At 37.3% G+C, this 20,624-nt stretch overlaps 3 protein-coding genes across 5 annotated transcripts in view; all 3 read right to left on the reverse strand.

The window, feature by feature from the left end:
- Positions 1-5,167: 5,167 nt before the first annotated feature.
- On the reverse strand, positions 5,168-6,802 carry LOC129442654 (uncharacterized). Its single transcript, XM_073854198.1, has 4 exons — positions 6,706-6,802; positions 5,692-5,793; positions 5,498-5,602; positions 5,168-5,399 (listed from the first exon to the last, which is right to left on the reverse strand). The coding sequence occupies exons 1-4, from the start codon at positions 6,737-6,739 to the stop codon at positions 5,254-5,256; spliced, it is 387 nt and encodes a 128-aa protein (XP_073710299.1). The 5' UTR covers positions 6,740-6,802; the 3' UTR covers positions 5,168-5,253.
- Positions 6,803-6,881: 79 nt separating this feature from the next.
- On the reverse strand, positions 6,882-10,796 carry LOC129442653 (vascular cell adhesion protein 1-like). Its single transcript, XM_073854189.1, has 4 exons — positions 10,606-10,796; positions 10,208-10,492; positions 7,264-7,581; positions 6,882-7,159 (listed from the first exon to the last, which is right to left on the reverse strand). Exons 1-4 carry the CDS (start codon positions 10,664-10,666, stop codon positions 6,897-6,899), a joined length of 927 nt encoding a protein of 308 aa, XP_073710290.1. The 5' UTR covers positions 10,667-10,796; the 3' UTR covers positions 6,882-6,896.
- Positions 10,797-11,067: 271 nt separating this feature from the next.
- cdc14aa (cell division cycle 14Aa) overlaps positions 11,068-20,624 on the reverse strand; it is a 29,652-nt gene continuing 20,095 nt past the window's right edge. For 2 of the 3 annotated variants that reach the window (XM_073854216.1, XM_073854207.1), the window contains exons 13-16: positions 18,181-18,278; positions 15,232-15,360; positions 14,734-15,124; positions 11,068-11,551 (exon numbers count right to left, since the gene is read on the reverse strand). In XM_073854216.1, coding sequence (XP_073710317.1) covers positions 11,522-11,551; positions 14,734-15,124; positions 15,232-15,360; positions 18,181-18,278 — 648 coding nt within the window. In that variant the 3' untranslated portion in view covers positions 11,068-11,521. The remainder of the gene's footprint in view (positions 11,552-14,733; positions 15,125-15,231; positions 15,361-18,180; positions 18,279-20,624) is intronic. The other variant, XM_055202865.2, reaches the window with a different exon arrangement.

Here is a 20,624-nt window from a genome sequence, read left to right on the forward strand (position 1 = left end):
GTTTTGGAGGGGAAATAGTTCCTGGAACTGGATGTTTCCCACCACCATAAATGTCAATCACGAAACAAGGAAGGAAGCATTATCCTAATTTTAATACACTGTGCACACAACTACATTGTGTGTTTGTTTGTATTCAGGCTACCTTATAGGTAAAAACAAAAAGCGAGTCTATATCTCAGCAATGTTTTTAAAGATTTCATATTACATGAAACTTGATATGTCACTGCTACAGTGATCTTAAATTACCTTAACCAAGTTTTAAAATATTGTCTATAGATTATATTCTATACATGTTTGGAATAGTTTGGCACAGTGTCAGTCTAACTAACTGTGCAGCTTATTAACGCTAGCATTAATTTTAATCTTCTTTAAGTCACTACTGTATGGCACATACCTGTTGCCGTTTGTCGTCTTTTCAAAAAGTGTAGATGCTCTCAGTCTCCTGTGATTGAATCAGTCAGTCCTGCTGGCGCTGCGTGGGAAGTCCTGTGTGGGCTTGGGGGGGTGTGCGGGGGGTTGTGAAACAGCTACTCTGGTGGCGCCAAGCAATCTACAATCTTTTTTGGTGGCTGCAGCCAGTGTTGCACTTTTTTTAATTTACTTCCTGAACTATTGTGAATTTACATTATGTATTCAAATTAATATCTTCATAATTTAAAAAAAAAACAGGGACAACTGAAATGCAAGGGCAATATGCACATGAGTAAACGAGATAACAAGACACAACTGTGAAAAAATCAAGAACAAATATCAATAAGACACAGAACTACAAAAGACTACAGGAACATAAATGACAGAACAGTATTTCAAAATAATAGAGTAGAAGACTGGGAAAACACACAAAGGCCAAATTTACTATGATCCGACGCTCTGAAGTCTGTCTATTTTATCGAACTGACAGTACTTTAGGAAGATGCTACGGAGGAAGCAAATAAGAGGAGAAGGCTAGGGGTCTCCAACCATTTTGTGAGCAAGGGCTGCCACAAAGGAAAAAAAAACATCTGAAGGGCTACTTACAGTAAGAGCATGCAGGACATAAAACAAGCAGGTCACAAAATTATTTTTTTAGCGTTGATTGAAGGGTATCACTTACAAACATTTTGTACTGTTTACATCTGTCCAGTAGATGGGGCATGCTATTTTCTAATTCCTCATTGTTTCCCAGTACTGTTCCTGGAGTATATCCTGCACATTTTCATTTTCAATTTAAAGTGTTAAACACTTTACAACCAAGACTGCTGTGCCTAACATATTGTAGTTTTTACCTGGGTGCAGAATGGCCAATGGGGTAATCAAAAAATCTTGAACATTTTTCTTAAACATTTTTTTGCAGTGTTCAGAATAAAAAAAATTTGGTTTGTAACAGACAGAAGTTTCATTTTTAGGTGAACTATCTCTTCAAAGTGCTCTATTTTATTTTAGCCTACAAATTTCATCCTATGGTCTTTTGTGTTGTATTTGTTATACCATTGATGCCTTGATGACAGGGCAATAATAATGAAATTCATCTCTACTCCTTTTATTAATTTCAGAAAGCCTCTAGCAACTTTCCTTTCAGTTCTGGTTGCAAAGCTGTTGAAGAGTTTTGTGACTGACTGAATCAATAACGATTTACCTCAAATTTGGCTTTATTCCCCAACACAAACTATCAAAGGCAAGTGATTTTGCCAAAGAATCGTAAAATCAAAATGATTAAATGTAACAAAGGGCTGCTTACACAAAGTGAGAGCGAAAGACGAATCCATGTGCAGAGAAGTTTATTAAAGATATTCCACGTAGGCAGGCAAACACATCCAAAATAGGGCAATCCAAAAACGTAATCCAATAATGCAGACAAGAGTCAAAACAATGACATGAAAACAGAAAACCATGAAACAAGACAATGACAATGACACGCTCAATAAGGCAGGTGTTAGGGGCCAGTCACACCAAAAGCGTTTATGGCAGTTGCAGGCGCCTTTTTTGAATGATATTCTATGGGCAGGGCGCGTTTGCGCGCTGTTTTTTGCCGCCTGCTGCGCACGCGTTTTTGAAGGAGCGCTGAGAGCGGAGAAGCGCCCGACGTCATTCGCCTCTTTCCATTGTCTAATCGAATGAGGGGAGAGGCGGGCCTTACGTTGTGGTGAGGGAAGTTTATATTTGCTTTGAAGAACCGGACTCCACTCGCTCACTCTCTCCTGCGTGTTTGTGCACCTCTCACCCTCAAACAAGGTCAGAGCAAGCGCCCTCTTTTAAAAGTTTTTGCTAATATGACAGTTAACAGCAAAAGAGCGCTCACGCGTCAATATTTGATTGACAAGACAGCTGACTCGGTGGTTGCTTAGCAATATGAAAAGCCGCGTCGCACTGCTCTTTTTTAAAAAAGGCAGTGCGTCGCGCCTTGCGTTTGCAAGCGTTTAAAGCGCTTTTGGTGTGACTGGCCCCCAACTCTGGCAATACTTCGCAATGTGATGTTGCAATTGAACCAGTTATATAGGGACAAACAGGAAGTGGAATGTGAAGCATGACATGACCAGATTTCAAAATAAAAGACTAGAAACAAGAACATGATATCAAAATAAAAGACCTTAACAATAAACTACATAGAAGACAAGACAAAACTCTTACATTAAAAATGAGTTATATCTACCGCATTCATCGGATCTTGCTCATCCAACTTCCACTCCATGAAATCCACGTTTTCTAGTAACAAATGTGCTTGCAGCGGCATAATGTAATTTAACCAGAAACAACAAAGTCTCGTTTCTTTCTGATTGCCTGTTATGCATTAATAGGTAGATTTAACTTAATGCGGAGCTACAAGAAATGACAACTGGATGACATCAAGTGACTGACTGAAACGCGTGTGAGAGTCCTGTGATTACTTTACCAGACCGTCAGGGCAGCGCTGAGTTACGTCTTTACAGGACATTCACAGATCCATCATTGCAAACCAAGTTTAGAACGAACAATAGTAAAACAAAGAACAGGAAGACAAAATAATATGCAGCAGGAAAGGGTCACTCGCCAAATTGTTTGAAGAATTTACTTTCACTTTCTGCTTCCGAAAGGAAACTGAACACAATAACACAATTGAAGAAATATTTTAATGTAGGCGCTAGAAGAAATGCCTTTCATTTTTTTTCTTTATAAACAATGTGAAAGTTTCAATCCAGACAATCTAGAATATCATTAATCATTGCATTGTTATGAGAAATCACTTAAAAAGTAGCATATATTTCAACACATTTTCTGTAGATAAACTGACATCTATAATCAACAACAAGCATAAAAAGCAAAAATTTTGTTTGCTAAAGACGAATGGAGACGATGAGCATGGATCACAACTGTGCGGAGAGGTTTGGCTCCCGGGCAAGAATTCAAAGACCTGTAGCTTACACTGACTATATACATTAATTTTACACGTTATATATGATAATTGAACGAAGGCACATTAACCCCAATTGCTCCCTGTGCGCTGTTGGGATAGCTGCCCACTGCTCTAGGTGGGTGTGTTCACTGACCTCTGAATTTAACCCATCACAGTGAGTACATTTCGAGTACAAAACACTTTACTTTCACTTGTATTACTTGATCTATGCTGGAACAATACACTGGCTGTATCTACTTAAGTCCCTAGAGTTTTGGGAAAAAAACTGAACTTTCCTTCCTGAGGTAATCGTCTGAAAACATAAAGGGGACTGAAGAATAGACAACGCCTGTAATAACTGACAGGTCATGTGTCAAGTAAACAGGTCTGGTGTTGCTTTGTTTGTGGTGGAAAATGAAAGTGAGATTAAGGAGTTTCCTTCTGTATGTGATAATTGTTTGAGCAGCTGTGTATGTACTCAGAAGAATACTCAATTAAACAGTATACTGGGACAAAAATCTATAAACTCCATTTAAGTGGTTCTTTCTACACTGTATAAAAATAAAAGGTGCTCTACTTGAAAAAAAAAACGTAAGAAAGGTTAAGGAAAAAGTTTATGATGAAATAGAACGGTTTTGACTGAGGTTTGGACATGTGATGCTGGCCCGAGGGTTTTCGGGTGTTTGTTGTATCACCAACTACCTCTACAATGGCTGCAGAGGTGCACTGGAACAATCCTTCCTGGAGTGCATTGAACTTTCGTTTACAAAGACGTGAAACCCACCGAGTGGCCAGGGGCGCTCACCGACACGCTCACACAAAAATCGCTGCAAAAGATGCTTTCAGGTTTTATCGTACTTTTAGTCGAACTCCATTGACTTTTATTAGATGTGCTGTGAGGTACCGTATTACTCTGCGCCGGGAACTTTGTTTGTATTCTTGCAATTGGCAAAGGCGGATTATCGCCACCAACTGGGCTGGAGTGTTTATTATTCAAGCTCTCAACGAAAGAATGTACGGGTGTGAGGCGTTTGGAAAAATAGGTCCACAAGTTTACAACGAATGCTAAGACACCAGTTGGAAAGCATCTTTTGCAGCGATTTCCGTGCAAGCACACCAGTGAACACCCCTGACCACTCGGCGAGTCCCACGTCCCTGCAAACATTTTAATGCATTTTAAGAAGGACCGCTCCAGTGCACCCATGCAGCCACTGTATGGGGGGCAATACAACAAACACCCGAACATTCCCGGGCCAGCATCAAATGTCCAAATCTCAGTCAAAACCGCTCCACCTCATCACAAACAATCCGAAAACAGAGCCCTAAGTGCAAAACACCGAACTTGTCCTTTAAGCGTGGAAAACAAATGCTAGCTGCTGTCTTTTTTGAAAAACGCTGAAACAACTGAAACATGCGCCGGCCGCGAGCGTAAAAGCTTTGGTGCGCATGCCCCCTAAATGAGATGAACAGTCTACAATTTGAAAGCTTTTCTATAAAATTGAAAAAGGCACAAAATAGTAAGGTTGTTTCTAATGGTTAAATTTTAAGTATAAACTTTAACTGCTAAATAGTTTAAGATGGAGACTTCGAAATTTTAAAGGAAACAGTTCAGTTCTTAAAATTAAAAAAAGAAAAATATACCAAAACAATATGGAAACAATACAATACACATATACATCTTGAATTGTATCTATTTACATTATCCCTTAATATACTATGTATTATTTTTACTTATTTATTACTCAAGTTAATCTAAATATGCAGTTATTTAAATTTATTGTGTACACAAAGTACATAAATAACAAATACACAGCCCAGCAATGTATCCATACCTGTTTATGAGAAATTGTATAGATAAAAATCCGCAGATGATGTTGCATTGTCAGGGTTCCAAGATTATTGGTTTAGTTCATTGGTATGTTGAAAGAGTTTCTCTTGATTTTCCTAAGGTATCGGATCAGCACAGCTATTGCAGTCAGAAATGACACTGACCCTACAGCTGGCACTATGACTGTTGGTAGGTCTGGTGTCATGGAAATATCCTGTAGTTCTGCAAAAAGGATAAAGAGAATTAAATTCCATTCTGTGCAGAGAACAAAAAAAAAACACTCTCACTGCCCCAAATATGCCAGAAAGCTTTAAACTCACCTTTAACTGTAACGTTAATCATGCTTATATTCATCCCAAAGTCATTATTAGCTTCACTTGGATAAACACCATTCTCCAGCTGGCTTTTGGGGATCTTTGTAGGAACTGTGTTAAAAATAAGTAAGAGCAAAGGGCATTGCTTTTAAAATAGAGAGTAAATTTCATACTTTTTTTTTCATTTTCATCTTACCTACCTTTAACTGTATTGTTAATCATGCTTATATTCATCCCGTCATATTTAGCTTCACTTGGGTCTACACCATTCTCCAGCTGGTTTTTGGGGCTCTTTAGAGGAACTTTGTTAAAAAAAAGTTAAAAATAAGAAGATTTGGATGCCAGGCGATGCAACTCTCTCCAGGCCTACACACACACACACACACACACACACCCACACCCACACACACACACACACACACACACACACACACACACACACACACACACACACACACACACACACATTCTGGTTTCCATGTTTTGTGGGGACATTCCATAGACCCCATTCCCTAACCCCAACCATCACAGAAAACTTTCTGCTACTTGACATTTTCAAGAAACATCATTCTGTTTGATTTATAAGCTTGTTTCCTCATGGGGAAAAGTGTCCCCACAAGGTCACAAAAACACTGGTATTCCTATCTTTATGGGGACAATTGGTCCCCACAACGTGATCATTACCAGGTACACACACACACACACACACACACACACAGATATATGCATTCACCACCCGGTACCCACATCCCTCGCCTTCGCCGCTTTGTACCTCCCAGCCTGACAGGCCGGTCTGTGAGGATGGCTGCTTGCATGTGCTGGGCTATCTCCACCCCCATTCCCCCATAACGTGTTGCAAGACATGTGTTGTTCATGTTGTAAGGTGTACTGACTATGTGCTTATGTTGCTGAGGTGTTTTTTCCATGTTCCCACACTGTACTCCCTTTGGACCATAGTCTGGGGGGTTTATTTTTTTTCTCCTCCCCTCCCTCATGTAATGCTGTACTTCTTCCTCAATGCTCTGTCGACCTGTTCTGTCTACCCTCTTGTCAGTTTTATGTATTGTATGTATGGACAGGTTGATGGTTTAATTTCGCTGGTACCTGTGACCATGTGACAATAAAGCTTGATTGATTGATTGCTTTTAAAATGTTCTTAGGGAATCAGACAAGAGAGTAAATTTCACACTTTTTTTCGTTTTCATCTTACCTACCTTTAACTGTATAGTTGGTTATGCTTATATTCATCCCAAAGTCATTTTTAGCTTCACTTGAGTCTACACCATTCTTTAGCTGGATTTTGTAAACTGTGTTAAAAATAAGTAAGAGCAAAGGTCATTGCTTTTAAAATGTTCCTAGGGAATCAGGCAAGAGAGTAAGTTTCATTCTTCCTTTCATTTTCATCTTACCTACCATTAACTGTGACGTTCATTTGTAGGCTCCCCACGTCATTTCTTGCTTCACACTCGTACAAACCTTCCTGAGATGAGGAAGCATTGTTTATTACCAGCTTCTCATTCTGACCCACAGCTATGGGATTGCTCTCCCCAAATTTCCTCCACAGGATTTTTGGTTGAGGATTTCCATCGGCATGACATGATATCTCCAAATGTTCCCCAAGCTGAACTGTTGCGTTATTACTGGAAACGTTAATTGTTCCAGGTCCATCTTGAAAAAAATATGTACTGTATAAATATACTGATATTTTCAGAAGCCGTCTAATACTGAGTTCTGTGTAAACTTTCATTAATGTAAAAATAACACAAACTTACATTCAAGAGTTGTTGTACGACTTGATCTGTACGACTCAAAAGGGACATCAGGGAGATCGAGTGTTACCCTGCAGCTGATATTCTTGCCCAGATCAGTGACAGAAGGAGTGTAGTTGAACGTAGAGGAGAAATTCTGAACATCGTTATAGTCCCCTAACACAGAATCGCCAGGTACTTCATGAAGGGTCTCATTTCCACGAATCCACTCAATTTTAAACTTTTCTGCAGGGTAAATGTTGTGGATGGTGCAGTTGAGCCTTTGTACTTGGTTTGCTTTGAAATGTTTTATTCTGGTTACCACAGGATCTGTAGGAAATGCTGCAGATAATTCACTTTATGATTAGCACATCTATTTGTAACATGTTATTATCAAGTAGATTTACAGGTCATAATAAACAAATAAAATAGCAATTGGTACAACGATTAGCAATTTTACTAGCAGCCTGCACCTGTATAGCCTACATAAATAGGGAGGCTACTAATAAATAGTATTTATATAATAACACAGTAGCCTACTGTGCAAAAGTCTTAGGCCACCATTAAATCTTTTTTTTTTGCAATGGAAAAAATGATGTGATAATTTTTTGCACATTGTGTGTGTCATGCCATTTGGGGCATTGTTTCATGTTGAAATAAATGAAAGGGACAACACAAGTTGTGTTAAAAACAGTGATGGGAGTAACGTGTTACAAAGTAATTCCGTTACTGTAATTCATTTAATGTGTTGTCCCTGAACCTTGTGTGTTATTATTCATTGTGTCGCCCACCACAGTCCTGCAATGTTAGATCAGAAATGTCTTGTCTGCAAGTGTTCATTTTTCACAAAATAGGGTAACGCGAGTAACAAACTCATTTAAATTTCAGTAATTGTAACCCCGTTACTAGATTAAAAAAATACTTTGTTACATGCTCGTTACCGCTAAACGTATTACAGTAACGGTAGAATTACAATAACGGAATTACTTTGTAACGCATTACTCCCATCCCTGTTTTTAACACAACTTGTGTTGTCCCTTTCATTTATTTTAACATGAAATAACCCGATTAATGGCATGACACACACAATGTGTAAAAAATTAACACATCATTTTTTTACAGTGTAGTGTCTCTTTAAGGGTAAGGGTAAACTACCATTTCACTTGAGCAATTGAAAGGATCTCTTAAACCTAAATGAAATTAAATCCTAATTCTAATCAAATGACTTCAGTCTCCTCAAAAAAGCTCAAGATGTGTTTATTGCCAACAGAGGTCACACTAAATACTGACCGATGTCTGGAGACATTGTTTTGTTTTTAATTTTGTGTACATTTTTCCTGTTTGTATCTCTATAAAAAGAGTGAAAAATAAATATGGATGAACATTAAAACTTTGCTAAAACAACAAAGCTGCTGGTGGTGGGGGTTCCCTAAGACTTTGCAGTAGTGTATATTTCATAAGATTCTGTTCTGTTCTGGTAAATGCATTTAAATTTAATTGAACTAAACTAGTAAAAGAATGACATGTATTCTATTAACAGGTTATGTATTTTATAATTTTCCTGATTTATTACATTTGAGGAGCTCAGGTGCAAAAGACCCTAAGCAAAAAATTGATAATCTGCTTAACCCCAGCCTCGGGCCATTCAGAAAAACTGCTTTGTTGGTAGAATCCACTTAATAATGACTGTGAATCACATTTGAACTTGGATGAGGTCCATTACTCTTAAAAATAAAGGTGCTTGAAAGGTTCTTCAATAACCATTTTTGGTTCCTCAAAGAACAATTTAGTCAAACGATCTTTAAAGAGCTATTTCTTTCTTATTTGTATATCATCTGTGGAACCTTTTTGTACTTCAAAGAACCTCAAAGGTTTATCTATAGCATCATGAAGCACCTTAAATTTTAAGAGCAATGGAACCTGAAAATAACATGTGGCAGTAACATGGATCACAGCGCCCCCTAATGTGTGGTTCAGTTTCTTAATTTTTACATTCTGACTTTCATCAATTGTTTCTAGTTGCATCTTTATTGATTTTGCACCTGTTTACCAGGTCTTGTTCAAAGAAGTGGATTTTTTAGAAGCGGAGGTTTTGCCAAAAAAGCTTGCATGCACATTAAGGGTTTTGCAGCGAAAGAAAGTCAAATTTGTTAAATACCAATAAAATGACATTTGTGGAAATAAGGCATTCAATTACGGATTTATAACCTTAAACATTTAATTTCTATTAAATTGAAATTACTGAACCTAAAATAAGGTTTTATAATGATGAAAATTCACTATTTACAAGAAAATATATCAGACGAAGTAATTGCAACTGAACTTCTAATTTCTTTTCTTCATACAGTTTTTTCCCCAAAAATATCGTTTACAAAATAATACATGATAACATAATAAAAACATGTTTTGAAAAAATAAAATAAAAACGTAGGCTAGTTATCTGGTTTTGGAACCAAAGTCTTCAAATTTCCAGTGAAGCTGATTTACAACAATGCAAAGTTATGAAAATGTTACATATAGCCCACATGATAAATACTGTAGCCTATAATTTAGTATAGTAGCCTAAACTGCCGTAAACTGTAATGTAGTAGCCTAATTACAACACTTTGTAGCCTATACTATAGTAATTTGTAGGATTGTGAGTTTATAATATAGGCTTTAACCTTTAGGTTAAAAAACACTAGTATCTAGACATTTTACTACAGTTTACTATAGTAAATACTAAAGTATACTATGTTTTCATTTGGGAAATTAATTTTTTAAAAATCAGTAACTGAAAAAATGATAAAACTTAATACAGGTAACGTTAACAGTAACTATAGCCTATTAACAGTAGCCTATGTTGTATTGAATAACATTTTAACGACTTTGACGTTCTAAACAAACATACAGCTCATCAACCCGTAAACTGCAACTAACTGCAACCAGTGATGTTAGAAATTAAAAGAGAAACATTAACGTTACTCACAATACACTTGTACGACAGCGGTTTTCCCTCCCGGTTGTCCCGAGCATTGAGCTTTGCACAAAATTTTTTTACTGTGTTCAGGTAAGATGTAGTTGAAGATGAGTCGGGAAACGGAAACAGTGTGGTTGTCCTCAATAACTCCACCGTGAGAATTGTCTCCAAGAGCACTCCAGAAGAAGCTCGCCTTACCCGGACAATCATTCACGCGACAGTTTAACTCCAGAGCACTGCCAACAGGAGCCACGGACTTTAATGGAAACAACTCCACTCTAAAAAAATTTTTTGCTACGAAAGAAAAATGTTTCCTGTTTATGTTAACTATTTTTAATTAAGAAGTCTGATTAAGCTACATATTGAAAGCATTAAATGTAAAAAAAAAGTTGCGCGTGCAGTCTCACCTGATATGACATTCAGGATTTGAATGCACATTGTTAAAATAATGCCGTTATTTCCGTACATTTTCACTTTGGCTTCTGTTGTTGTTGTTGTTCAATTACTGATTCTGAGTTGCTGAAATGAGTCTGTCTGTCGAGAGCATGAGGGCTTATAGGCTACTCTCCATCACAAGCCACACCTGCTCACATGTCTACTGTATTATATCTACACTCTATCTGGACTGTAATGCCAATGTATTGCCATTCAATTTAAATGGGGGATAAAGTGGGACACTTTATTTTATTGACAAGTGTCCAAATCAGTTTTTTTACATGCTACCTAAAATTTCAGGTGTATTATCTAAGTCTAAGACAATTTCTAAACGCTTAAGAGATTTGTCCAATCACGTTTTAATAAATCTAATAACTTCCTTTACAGTTCTGATTATTCACAGTAGTCAAAAACTATACATACAGACAACCAGATGTACAAAATGTTTTATAAATCACATTTCTGTACAATCACATGACTATTGATTCAGCCATGAGAGTAAAAGACATAGGAACATAATACATATCTCTAGCAAACACACACCCATGTAATACACACACACACACACACACACACACACACAGCTAAACTCTCCATTAAATTGGACTTTCTACAAAAAAATCAAAGAAATATTAGTCACTGTATCCAGCAGCTACAGTAGATACATTTGATTTTGTGTAGACAAAATAAAATACATTTGTTTGTAAATTTTACATAAAACTGAAATTTTACTTTCTAAATTAATTGAAAGACTTAATAAAGTCATTAATGAACACTTTACACCCAGTGTGTGATATATTTCGTATTTTAGCAGCTTTGTGAAGAAATTGAGGATCAAACGATGGTCAGAAGATCAGCTGTAATCTTCTTTAGTGGATATCCACAGCCTTAGTACTGAGCATATTCAGACTGAAGGGACTGGGGAAAAAATACAGATTAGAAAAATTACATGTATAAAATCTACTAACAATAATAATATTAGAATCAACTAAAATGTGACCCTGGACCACAAAACCTAATTATATAATTAGCATGAGTATATTTGTAGCACTTACCAATACATTGTATAGTTCAAAATTATATATTTTTTTTAATGCCAAAAATCATGAGTATCAGTGGCGGCTGGTGACTTCTTTTCCAAGGGTCATGTGTGTTGCTCCTTATGTCAAAATATGTGTTTGTTTTATTATGTTAAACGTGCATCATGAATCTTGTCAAATCTTGCACCATCGAAAGGGTTTATGATAACTGAGACGCTTACGTTCACAAAATACTTGCAAGACACTAACTTAACACTAAACACTGATTACACATGAGATTAAGCAAGTATCAAACACGAGCATCTCTTTTATGATATACCCCTTTGCAGCAGGCTCATATTTTGACATCAGGCATGATCTACATAAGTTTAAATGATGTGCTAAATGCATATTTTAAAATGACGAGCCACACAAGTCGGGCTACATACATGTTGTCATGTGCCGCCAGGTTTAGGATATTAAGTAAAGATCATGTTCCATGAAGATATTTTGTAAATCCCCTACCGTAAATACAACCCCAAATCAGAAAAAAAAATGTAGAAATTGTGCATAAAAAAGAAATGAAATAATTTACAAATCTCATAAACATATTTATTTTATTCACAATAGAATATAAATAACATTAAAATGTTGAAAGTGAGACATTTTGAAATGTCATGCCAAATATTGGCTCATTTTGGATTTCATGAGAGCTACACATTTAAAAAAAGTTGTGACAGGTAGCAATAAGAGGCCAGAAAATGTAAATGTACATATAAGGAACAGCTGGAGGAGGACCAATGTTTAGGAATAGGAATGTTGTCCCATTCTAGTCTAATACAGGCTTCTAGTTACTGTCTTAGGTCTTCATTGTCGCATCGTCCTCTTTATGGTGCGCCAAATGTTTTCTATGCGTGAAAGATCTGGACTGCAGGCTGGCCATTTCAGTACTCAGATCCATCTTCTACGCAGTCTTGATGTTGTAATTGATGCAGTATGTGATCTGGCATTGTCATGTTGAAAAATGCAAGGTCTTCCCTGAAAGAGACGACGTCTGAATGGGAGCATATGTTGTTCTAGAACTTGGATAAACCTTTCAGCATTGATGGTGCCTTTCCAGATGTGTAAGCTGCCCATGCCACACGCACTCATGCAACCCCATACCATCAAAGATGAAGGCTTCTGAACTGAGTGCTAATAAAAACTTGGGGTGTCCTTGTTCTCTTTAGTCCAGCTGAAATGGCGTCCCATGGCGTTAGATATGGCTTCTTTTTTGACCTATAGAGTTTTAGCTGGCAACGGCGAATGGCACGGTTGATTGTGTTCACTGCAATATTTTCTGGAAGTATTCCTGAGCCCATGTTGTGATTTCCATTTCAGTAGCATTCTTGTATGTGATGCAGTGCCATCTAAGGGCCCGAAATTCACGGGCATCCAGTATGGTTTTCTGGCCTTGACCTTTACGTACAGATTGTTCCAGATTCTCTGAATCTTTGGATGATATTATGCACTGTAGATGATGATAACTTCAAACTCAAAATTGCAAATTTTCTCTGAGGAACTCAGAAAACTATTTTTCGCTGCTGCATTGAGGGAATTGATAATTCCCTGCCCATCTTAACTTCTCAGAGAAACTGCCACTCTGAGAGGCTCTTTTTATACCCAATCATGTTGCCAACTGACCTAATAACAGGGTTCCTACACCTTAGTTAACTTCAGATTCAAGGACCTTTCAAGGACTTTCCAGGTCCAATACCCACAAATTCAAGGACTAAATGTGGGGACACATTTCAAGTGAGAGCATTGTGTTACCTTTTAAGATACATTGTTACAGTTCCCTTTCAAGGGAACTCACCATGCTTCACTGCGGTGACACTTTGGGACGCCTCCAAGGGGGAAGTGCGTCTGAATGTGTATATCAAATTCAACAAATGGTGAGGCTTAAGGACAAAGACAGGTTGACGCGGGAGCCAGGAAGTATATCGCTATCTGAAATATTGCCAAAGACAGGGTTACAGGGACGCAGGAAGTATGGCAAGGGTGATGCAGCATCTCGTTCCCTTCTCAGGGAACAACAGTTACATACGTAACCCGAGACATTTTCATGTGTCAAACACAACTATGCAAAAAAGCATTTTGGTATGAAGCAACATTCACATATAGAAGATATAAGGATTTAAAGCGAACAGTTGAGCACGTGTTTCTACAATTTTAATGATATTATCCTACACTACACAGGCAATAATATCGTTTTTCCAGAAAACTTCTTGCATAAAATAGATTCAAGCACTTTCAATAACCTGTATCTATTTATGTATATTTTCAAAAACTTCCCAGGGGCTTGAATTTTTCCCCCCAGATTCACAAACTTACAAGGATTTTAAGGCCACGTGGGAACCCTGAAATAAGTTGCAAATTAGTCCTTAAGCTGTTCCTTATATGTACATTTAAATTTTCTGGCCTCTTATTCCAACTTTTTTGGAATGTGTAGCTCTCATGAAATCCAAAATGAGCCAATATTTGGCATGACATTTCAAAATGTCTCACTTTCTACATTTGATATGTAATCTATATTCTATTGTAAATAAAATGTAAGTTTATGAGATTTGTAAATTATTTAATTCCTTTTTTACTCACAATTTCTACTGTGTCCCAAAGTTTTCTAATGGTTGTATATAAAAAATGTATTCATCATTTGTAATGTGTGTTGCTAAGGACTTCAGTTGGACAACTGTAAAGGCGATTTTCTAAATATTTAGATTTTTTTGCACCCATACATTCCAGATGTTTAAATGGTTTTATCTCAGCCAAATATTGTCCTATCCTAACAAACCATACATCAACGGAGAGCTCAATTATATAGCTTTCAGTTAAACAGACCCTTATAACCGGTTTTGTGGTCCAGGGTCAAATATAATTGTTTAGGTACTGATACCTATTAGTGTTTTTTTCATAGTAAGTAAAGAAACACAAACTTCAGACAAAGCATGGTGCAGTCAGGACAGAAAAATCAGTTTAACAGCAGGAGAAAAATCAGGTCTATAAGGTAACAACAGAAGCTGCTAGATGTTTGTCACTCACTGGAATGGATCTGCTGAGGTAGCGTGCTGGAAACCCACGAAGTCCAGAACGTCCTGGACCTCTACGCGGGTTCGGGCGGTTACTAGAGAACAGATTGTAGCCAGTCCTGTTTACAGGCCTGACTGCGCGGCTAGCGTTGATGGTGCTAACTCCATTGAGGCTGTTGAGATTAGTGTCGGCCTCTTGGTTGTAGTTTAGATGGGAAGGAGGGAGTCTGGTGTCAGCAGTGGGGTAGCCAAAGCTTAACCCTGATGGAGGAGCTGGGGGGCACTGGGTTAGGGCAAGAGATGGCGAAGGAGGGAAGAAAGAAGGAGGTGTGCTGTTGTCATCTTCGTGGAAGTTATTTTCATCATAAAGGTTTCCAAGTGAGTGAGCTAATCGTGGGCTGAAGCTGTGCAGGGTGCATAAACAGGGGGGTAAAAGGATTTGTGTATGTAAAAAAAAATCTGGTCTAAATATTACACATGCTAAGTGGACACATCAATGTAGTGTACCCACCTTTTAAGGTTGCCAGCAGAGTATGAAGGGCTACGTGCTAGTCTTCGCTGTGCAGGCGAGGAGGAGAGAAAGAGAGGAGTTTTGGAAGGTTTTGGAGGGGAAATGGTACCTGGAACTGGACGTTTTCCACTACCAGAAATGACAAATAGAATTCAGCATTGTTTATTTATAACATTATTCATAACGCATGGAATGTAGACACACAAGGAAGGAAGCATTTTCCTAATTTCAATACATTGTGTGTTCGTTTGTATTCAGCTAGTTTTGAAATAGCTTATTCATCCGGACCATGTGAAATCACTGCGTGTCGTTGCCGCCATTTTTGTGTCCGGTCACAGCTGCGCCCTCTGCTTTAGTCTATAGTCCAAACAGCCACAACTGCCAGATAAAGATCAATAAAATACTCCCAGGAGGTTTTATAACAAGATTGCAATGTGTCCGGGATATGTTGTGCTGTTGGCAACAGTCAACAGAGGAACCCTGAACTGCAATTTTATTCATTCCAAAGGAGTTAGATCGGCAGAATAAGGGATTGACTTCAATCAGAAGTGACCACAAAGATAACAGAACTGCTTGCCTAATATTAATTAAATAGTAAAAAGTTTTCAAGTAATTAAATAATCAAGTAAACAGTAAGTGATAAGAACAGAGAAATGAATTTAATTTATTACATTAAGTTGCAGATTGTTTTTTTTAAAAGCCTATGAATTCATAAGTCCTAAACCACTTTTTTCCTAAACTTTGCACTTTACACATAACCTTTTTATATACTTTTATAAACGCCAATTAACATTTTTAATGAACATGAGAGTATGAACATGAGAGTATGTGACATCCAACTGAAAGATCACAGTTCTGCATGTGCACGTTTGTTCCCGCTGAGATGTTATGAACAGTAGACTTTCTTTTGTGTCTCAGCAACTTATTTTAAGGACTACAAAACAATAATTGTAATACATTATGGTATTGCTTTACCAGATCCTTGCATATGAGACAGGAGGTGCACCAAGCAGGTTTCACAAGGACTTTTCACGTGTGTATCGTCATGAAAATAATGCATAATAACTTACCATTAAACTTAGAAATATAGTAGAAATAATGGTTTTATGTGTACTCAGAAGATGTGATTAACTGTTAACTATGGAGTGCAGGGCTGTTATGATGACAGGATACACCGTGCTATGAGAGGGATTGTTAATTCGCGTTAGTAAATTACAGCCAAAAATAGCCAAGTTGAGATATTTTATATAATTTCTTTTTATGAGACATTTTCAATTTCTGGAAATATTTAATACAGAATATGACAATGCAGAATACAAAAAATTCGACATTTTGTTGATTTTGCACTCTTCTGCGATTGCAAACAACTGGAGAGACTGACTGGCAGTCGACATCTAACTTCGCACATTGTAAAATCAGTATTTTATCAGTATTAAACTATAAATGTGACCATTTAGTGCATTAGATATGCTGTGTTCACTGCCAAGACGGACACAAATATGGCGATGGGCATAGCGGAAGTGACGTCTTTGGTACCCATGAATAGGTAACAATTCTCAAAACAAAAAGTGAGTCTTTATCTCAGCATATTACATGAAACTTGCTATATCACTGCTACAATGATCTTAGATTACTTCATCTATTTGACGAAGTTTTAAAGCCGTTTAAAACTGTAAGTCTAAAATATTGTAAACTATTTCTATACATTATATTCTATACAAGTTTGGAATAGTTTGGCTTAAAGGAAAGGCATCAGATTTGGAAAAATGCTAAAAATAGGCTACTAGCAATGATATCACAATCCCACCCTCCATTCAAATCGACATCCAAAGTCACGCATCCTCCAAAACACATGAACACACATAGACCAGAAGTCCATTCATGTCTCATTCACCATTGAGAAAACTTTGCAGTACAAAGTGAATACATTACCAACAGTTTTAGATCGGAATTAGATACAGCACGTATTCGGTTGTGTGGACGTAGTAGTTTGCTTGTAATTTTGAAAACATAAATATCGTTACGCCAATTTTGTAAAGGTACACAAACTATATAAGCAACTTACCATTTAAGGTAAGTTGGATCAAAGTAGTACGGTTGTACCATCAAAGTAGAATATCTGAATCCATCTAAATATAACCATACTGTGCACCTTTCCAAAAGAAACAACGACCCTTTCATACCCTTTGTCTCCCGCAGCTTCCATTTCCATCTTCTAGCAAAGCAATAAAGTTACCATTGTTAATTCAGGTTTTTGCTCTTTGCTGATCCAGACAGTTTTTGTTGTTGCTGTTTCATAAAAATGTCTTTTCAATTGAATGGCTCCTGTGCAGGTTGTCAATTCAGCAGGAAAGTTTGTTTATAGAAAGAACATCAATGAGCTGATGCCATATGATGTCTGCATGAACAGGGTGCACAGTGGCATATGCAAAACATGTTCACAGAAGAGGAGCAGAAATCCTCAGAGTGTGTCTGTAAAGTTTCAGCTCAAAATACACCACAGATCTTTCATTATACGATGTTGAACATGGCCATTTGTGGCTGCAATGAAAAGCACGCTGTCTCTTTAAATGCAAAGAAGCTTCTGTTCTCCTCCCCGTATGCAAAGAAAGGGGTAGAGGGCTTACACATGTTACACATATGCCTAGAAGGTTGAACTACGCGCTCATAAGGCGGAGTCTGTGAGCCGTCATGGGTGGGGAGTAATCAATGTGACATCACATTGATAGGAGATCCCCAACAGCCTGTTTTGTGTGACTGTTATGGTTTAAAGGAGATTACACAAAAAAGAAAAGATGGATTTGTATAATTATAGGATGTTTCTGCACACAGGCGACTCATTTTCTGCTAGAAACACATTACGCATTTTCTAGGATATGGGGGGCTTTAAGTGAAGTATGTCTATTGAGAAAATATTTGTGAATTTATACAGTGTAATTTAAAGTCTACCTATGGGCTGTGATGGAAGATCTGGGATGGCGTTGGCCCTTTAAGGCTAGTAGTTTGTCTCCTTGAGTTTGAATCATTTCCTCTTCTCTGAAGTCATTCTAAAATATAAGAAAACATACTGTCATAATAGTCTCATAGGGTTGTTTAAATTGACAATAATTTATGGCAAAAAAGTGACAGGAAGACATTTTTAATGATAGTTGGTTTTTGAGCCTTTGAACTTCTGTCTGCCGGTTCTTGTGGCGGCATATGAGGTAAAATATACCTATTTTTTTGCAGTTGCAGGTCACCTAACGTGCGTAAAAGTCACATGATGATTTTTTTAATTATGGCTCTATGTTTGGTTGGAGGACAAGACAGAAAAGTGTGTTCGACTTTATGCATCATCACACTGACAAACAGTTGACATCAAAATACAGTGAGAGAGATTCGAGGGTCGACTGCTCTGTATGCTTTCTAATCGCCCTTACAGTATTTTGATGTCATTTGTCTACTCTGCGTCTGCGCCATGGTTTTTTATCGTTATTTACAAAATATTGCTTAAGTTATGATAGTTAGATTTAATAGAAACTAGGCTTCTGTTGGCGATGGGTGTGTTAAGTGATGTTACTGTGAATGAATTAATTGATTTGTCTATGCGTGAAAAAATATGCATGGAAATCTTTGTCAGAATCTACACATCATATCCCCACATTTATAAATGAACAGCTCAGATGTAAAAAACTTTAAGTGTGACAGCATGTTTTCTTATAAATTTGCCTTTTTATTTTGATCAAACTCTTGATGGATTCTGCCAACAAATCTGTATTTCTGAATGGCCTAAGGCCAGGATTAAGTGTATTTGAAACCAAGAATTGCTATTTGATTAACAAATAGGCCTAATGCAGCATTTGCTTAATATTATTACCATATTTTCCAGACTAATAGAGGGTATGCACATGACGTCTCCTTCGGCGAAAGTGACTGCGGTTATGCCTACTGAGTGGCAAAAGACAGAGCGGCAGACAGGATTTGTGTACCTTGTGAATTCAGCGGATACACTGAGAAAAAGCGTCTAAATGGGAAACAGCTGTTGTGAGATAGACTGTACTAACAGATTTGACAAGAATTCAGAGCTATCGTTTTACAGACTGCCAAAAAACACGGACAGGAGAAATAAATTAATCGTTCATGCCAACATCCACAGACCACAGGTGGGTTGACAAGTTGATCACTATCAAGGAGAGGTTTTACTTTCTATTTAAAAGTATTTTTTTATATTTTAACAGTATTTTTCTTTGGAAAACATACATTCCAAAACATATTATCATAATTTTTACTCTATTACATTTCATAAATTTTCACAAGTTTTTGTTTACACAAGTAAAAGTAAAAGCACACAATTTTAATATAATTATGTATTAAATCAATTTTTATATGCAATATTAAAGAATACACCGTATGATTATATGCTTTAGAATGTAGTGAAGTAAAATATTTCCCAAGACGAACACCCTAATAAAGCACAGATGCTTGGAAAATGTAACTAATGTAACTAAGTATTGTCCACCTCTGCTATTAAGTCCAACTAAGTTCAATTTAAGCTGATAATAGTCAGTTTTACTGGCATTTTCTCAGCAGTCGCTATGAAAACCAGACATTTTGTTGAACGTTTGCCACTGAACAGGGCGAGATCTGGCGTGGTTACGTGAAAAAGTGACGTCAATGCATACCCTCTATATCTTTTTTTATAGTTTGGCGGGTCCTGGAACTTATAGTCAGGACAGGTGTGACAAAATTTTTTCGTATGAACCAAGAGAAACCATTACCGTCTACACCCATGAAAGTCTGCTCTATTTTGCTCCTGTATTTATGTAATTCAATGGATTCAGTGATGTGGAATGACTTCGGGACTTGATTTGGCTTGTTGTGTTAATTTAGCCTATTCAGCCTCCCAGGTATGTTCTGTATGCTATTTTGTATCATGAAAATAACCGTTTATGTTACTTTAACATGTACAGACACCTATTCAGCCTTCTGTTCTGTGCTATTGTTTAGTTGAATAACTTGCCTTTCCAGATTAAGGGCTCTATCATACACCCAGCGCAATGCGCAACGCAAGTGTCTTTTGCTAGTTTCAACACGATGCAATGATCGTTTTCACGTTTAGCGCCACGCTATTTAAATAGCAAATGCATTTGCGCCAATTTTTCCGCCCATGGGCGTTCTGATCTAAAATCTAGGTGTGTTCAGGCGCATTGTTGGTGTGTTGCTATTTTGAGGCAACTAAAATAGACTACGCCAATGACCAACTAAAACCTGGTCTAAAGTCTAAAGTCAATGGCGCAATATGTTTTTTGTTATTTAATGAGCGGGTTAGAAATATGCATCTATAAAGGGACGACAACGCGGGTCTGCTTATCACACACATGGATGCGCAGCACCACAAAAAAGCTTTTAAATAT

This window comes from Misgurnus anguillicaudatus, chromosome 2, assembly GCF_027580225.2.
Source record: "Misgurnus anguillicaudatus chromosome 2, ASM2758022v2, whole genome shotgun sequence".
Classification (NCBI taxonomy): Eukaryota; Metazoa; Chordata; class Actinopteri; order Cypriniformes; family Cobitidae; genus Misgurnus; species Misgurnus anguillicaudatus.

What these genes read in the sequence shown, in the direction of transcription:
- LOC129442654 (XM_073854198.1), bottom strand. Translation starts at nt 6,739, where the DNA reads ATGAATATAAGCATAACCAACTATACAGTTAAAG. An exon ending in AACCAACTATACAGTTAAAG is followed by an intron (nt 5,794 to 6,705) that starts GTAGGTAAGATG and finishes TTTTTAACAAAG; the next exon opens with TTCCTCTAAAGAGCCCCAAA. An exon ending in GATTAACAATACAGTTAAAG is followed by an intron (nt 5,603 to 5,691) that starts GTAGGTAAGATG and finishes TTTTTAACACAG; the next exon opens with TTCCTACAAAGATCCCCAAA.
- LOC129442653 (XM_073854189.1), bottom strand. Translation starts at nt 10,666, where the DNA reads ATGTACGGAAATAACGGCATTATTTTAACAATGTGCATTCAAATCCTG. An exon ending in CGCTGTCGTACAAGTGTATT is followed by an intron (nt 7,582 to 10,207) that starts GTGAGTAACGTT and finishes AATTATCTGCAG; the next exon opens with CATTTCCTACAGATCCTGTG. An exon ending in TCGTACAACAACTCTTGAAT is followed by an intron (nt 7,160 to 7,263) that starts GTAAGTTTGTGT and finishes ATTTTTTTCAAG; the next exon opens with ATGGACCTGGAACAATTAAC.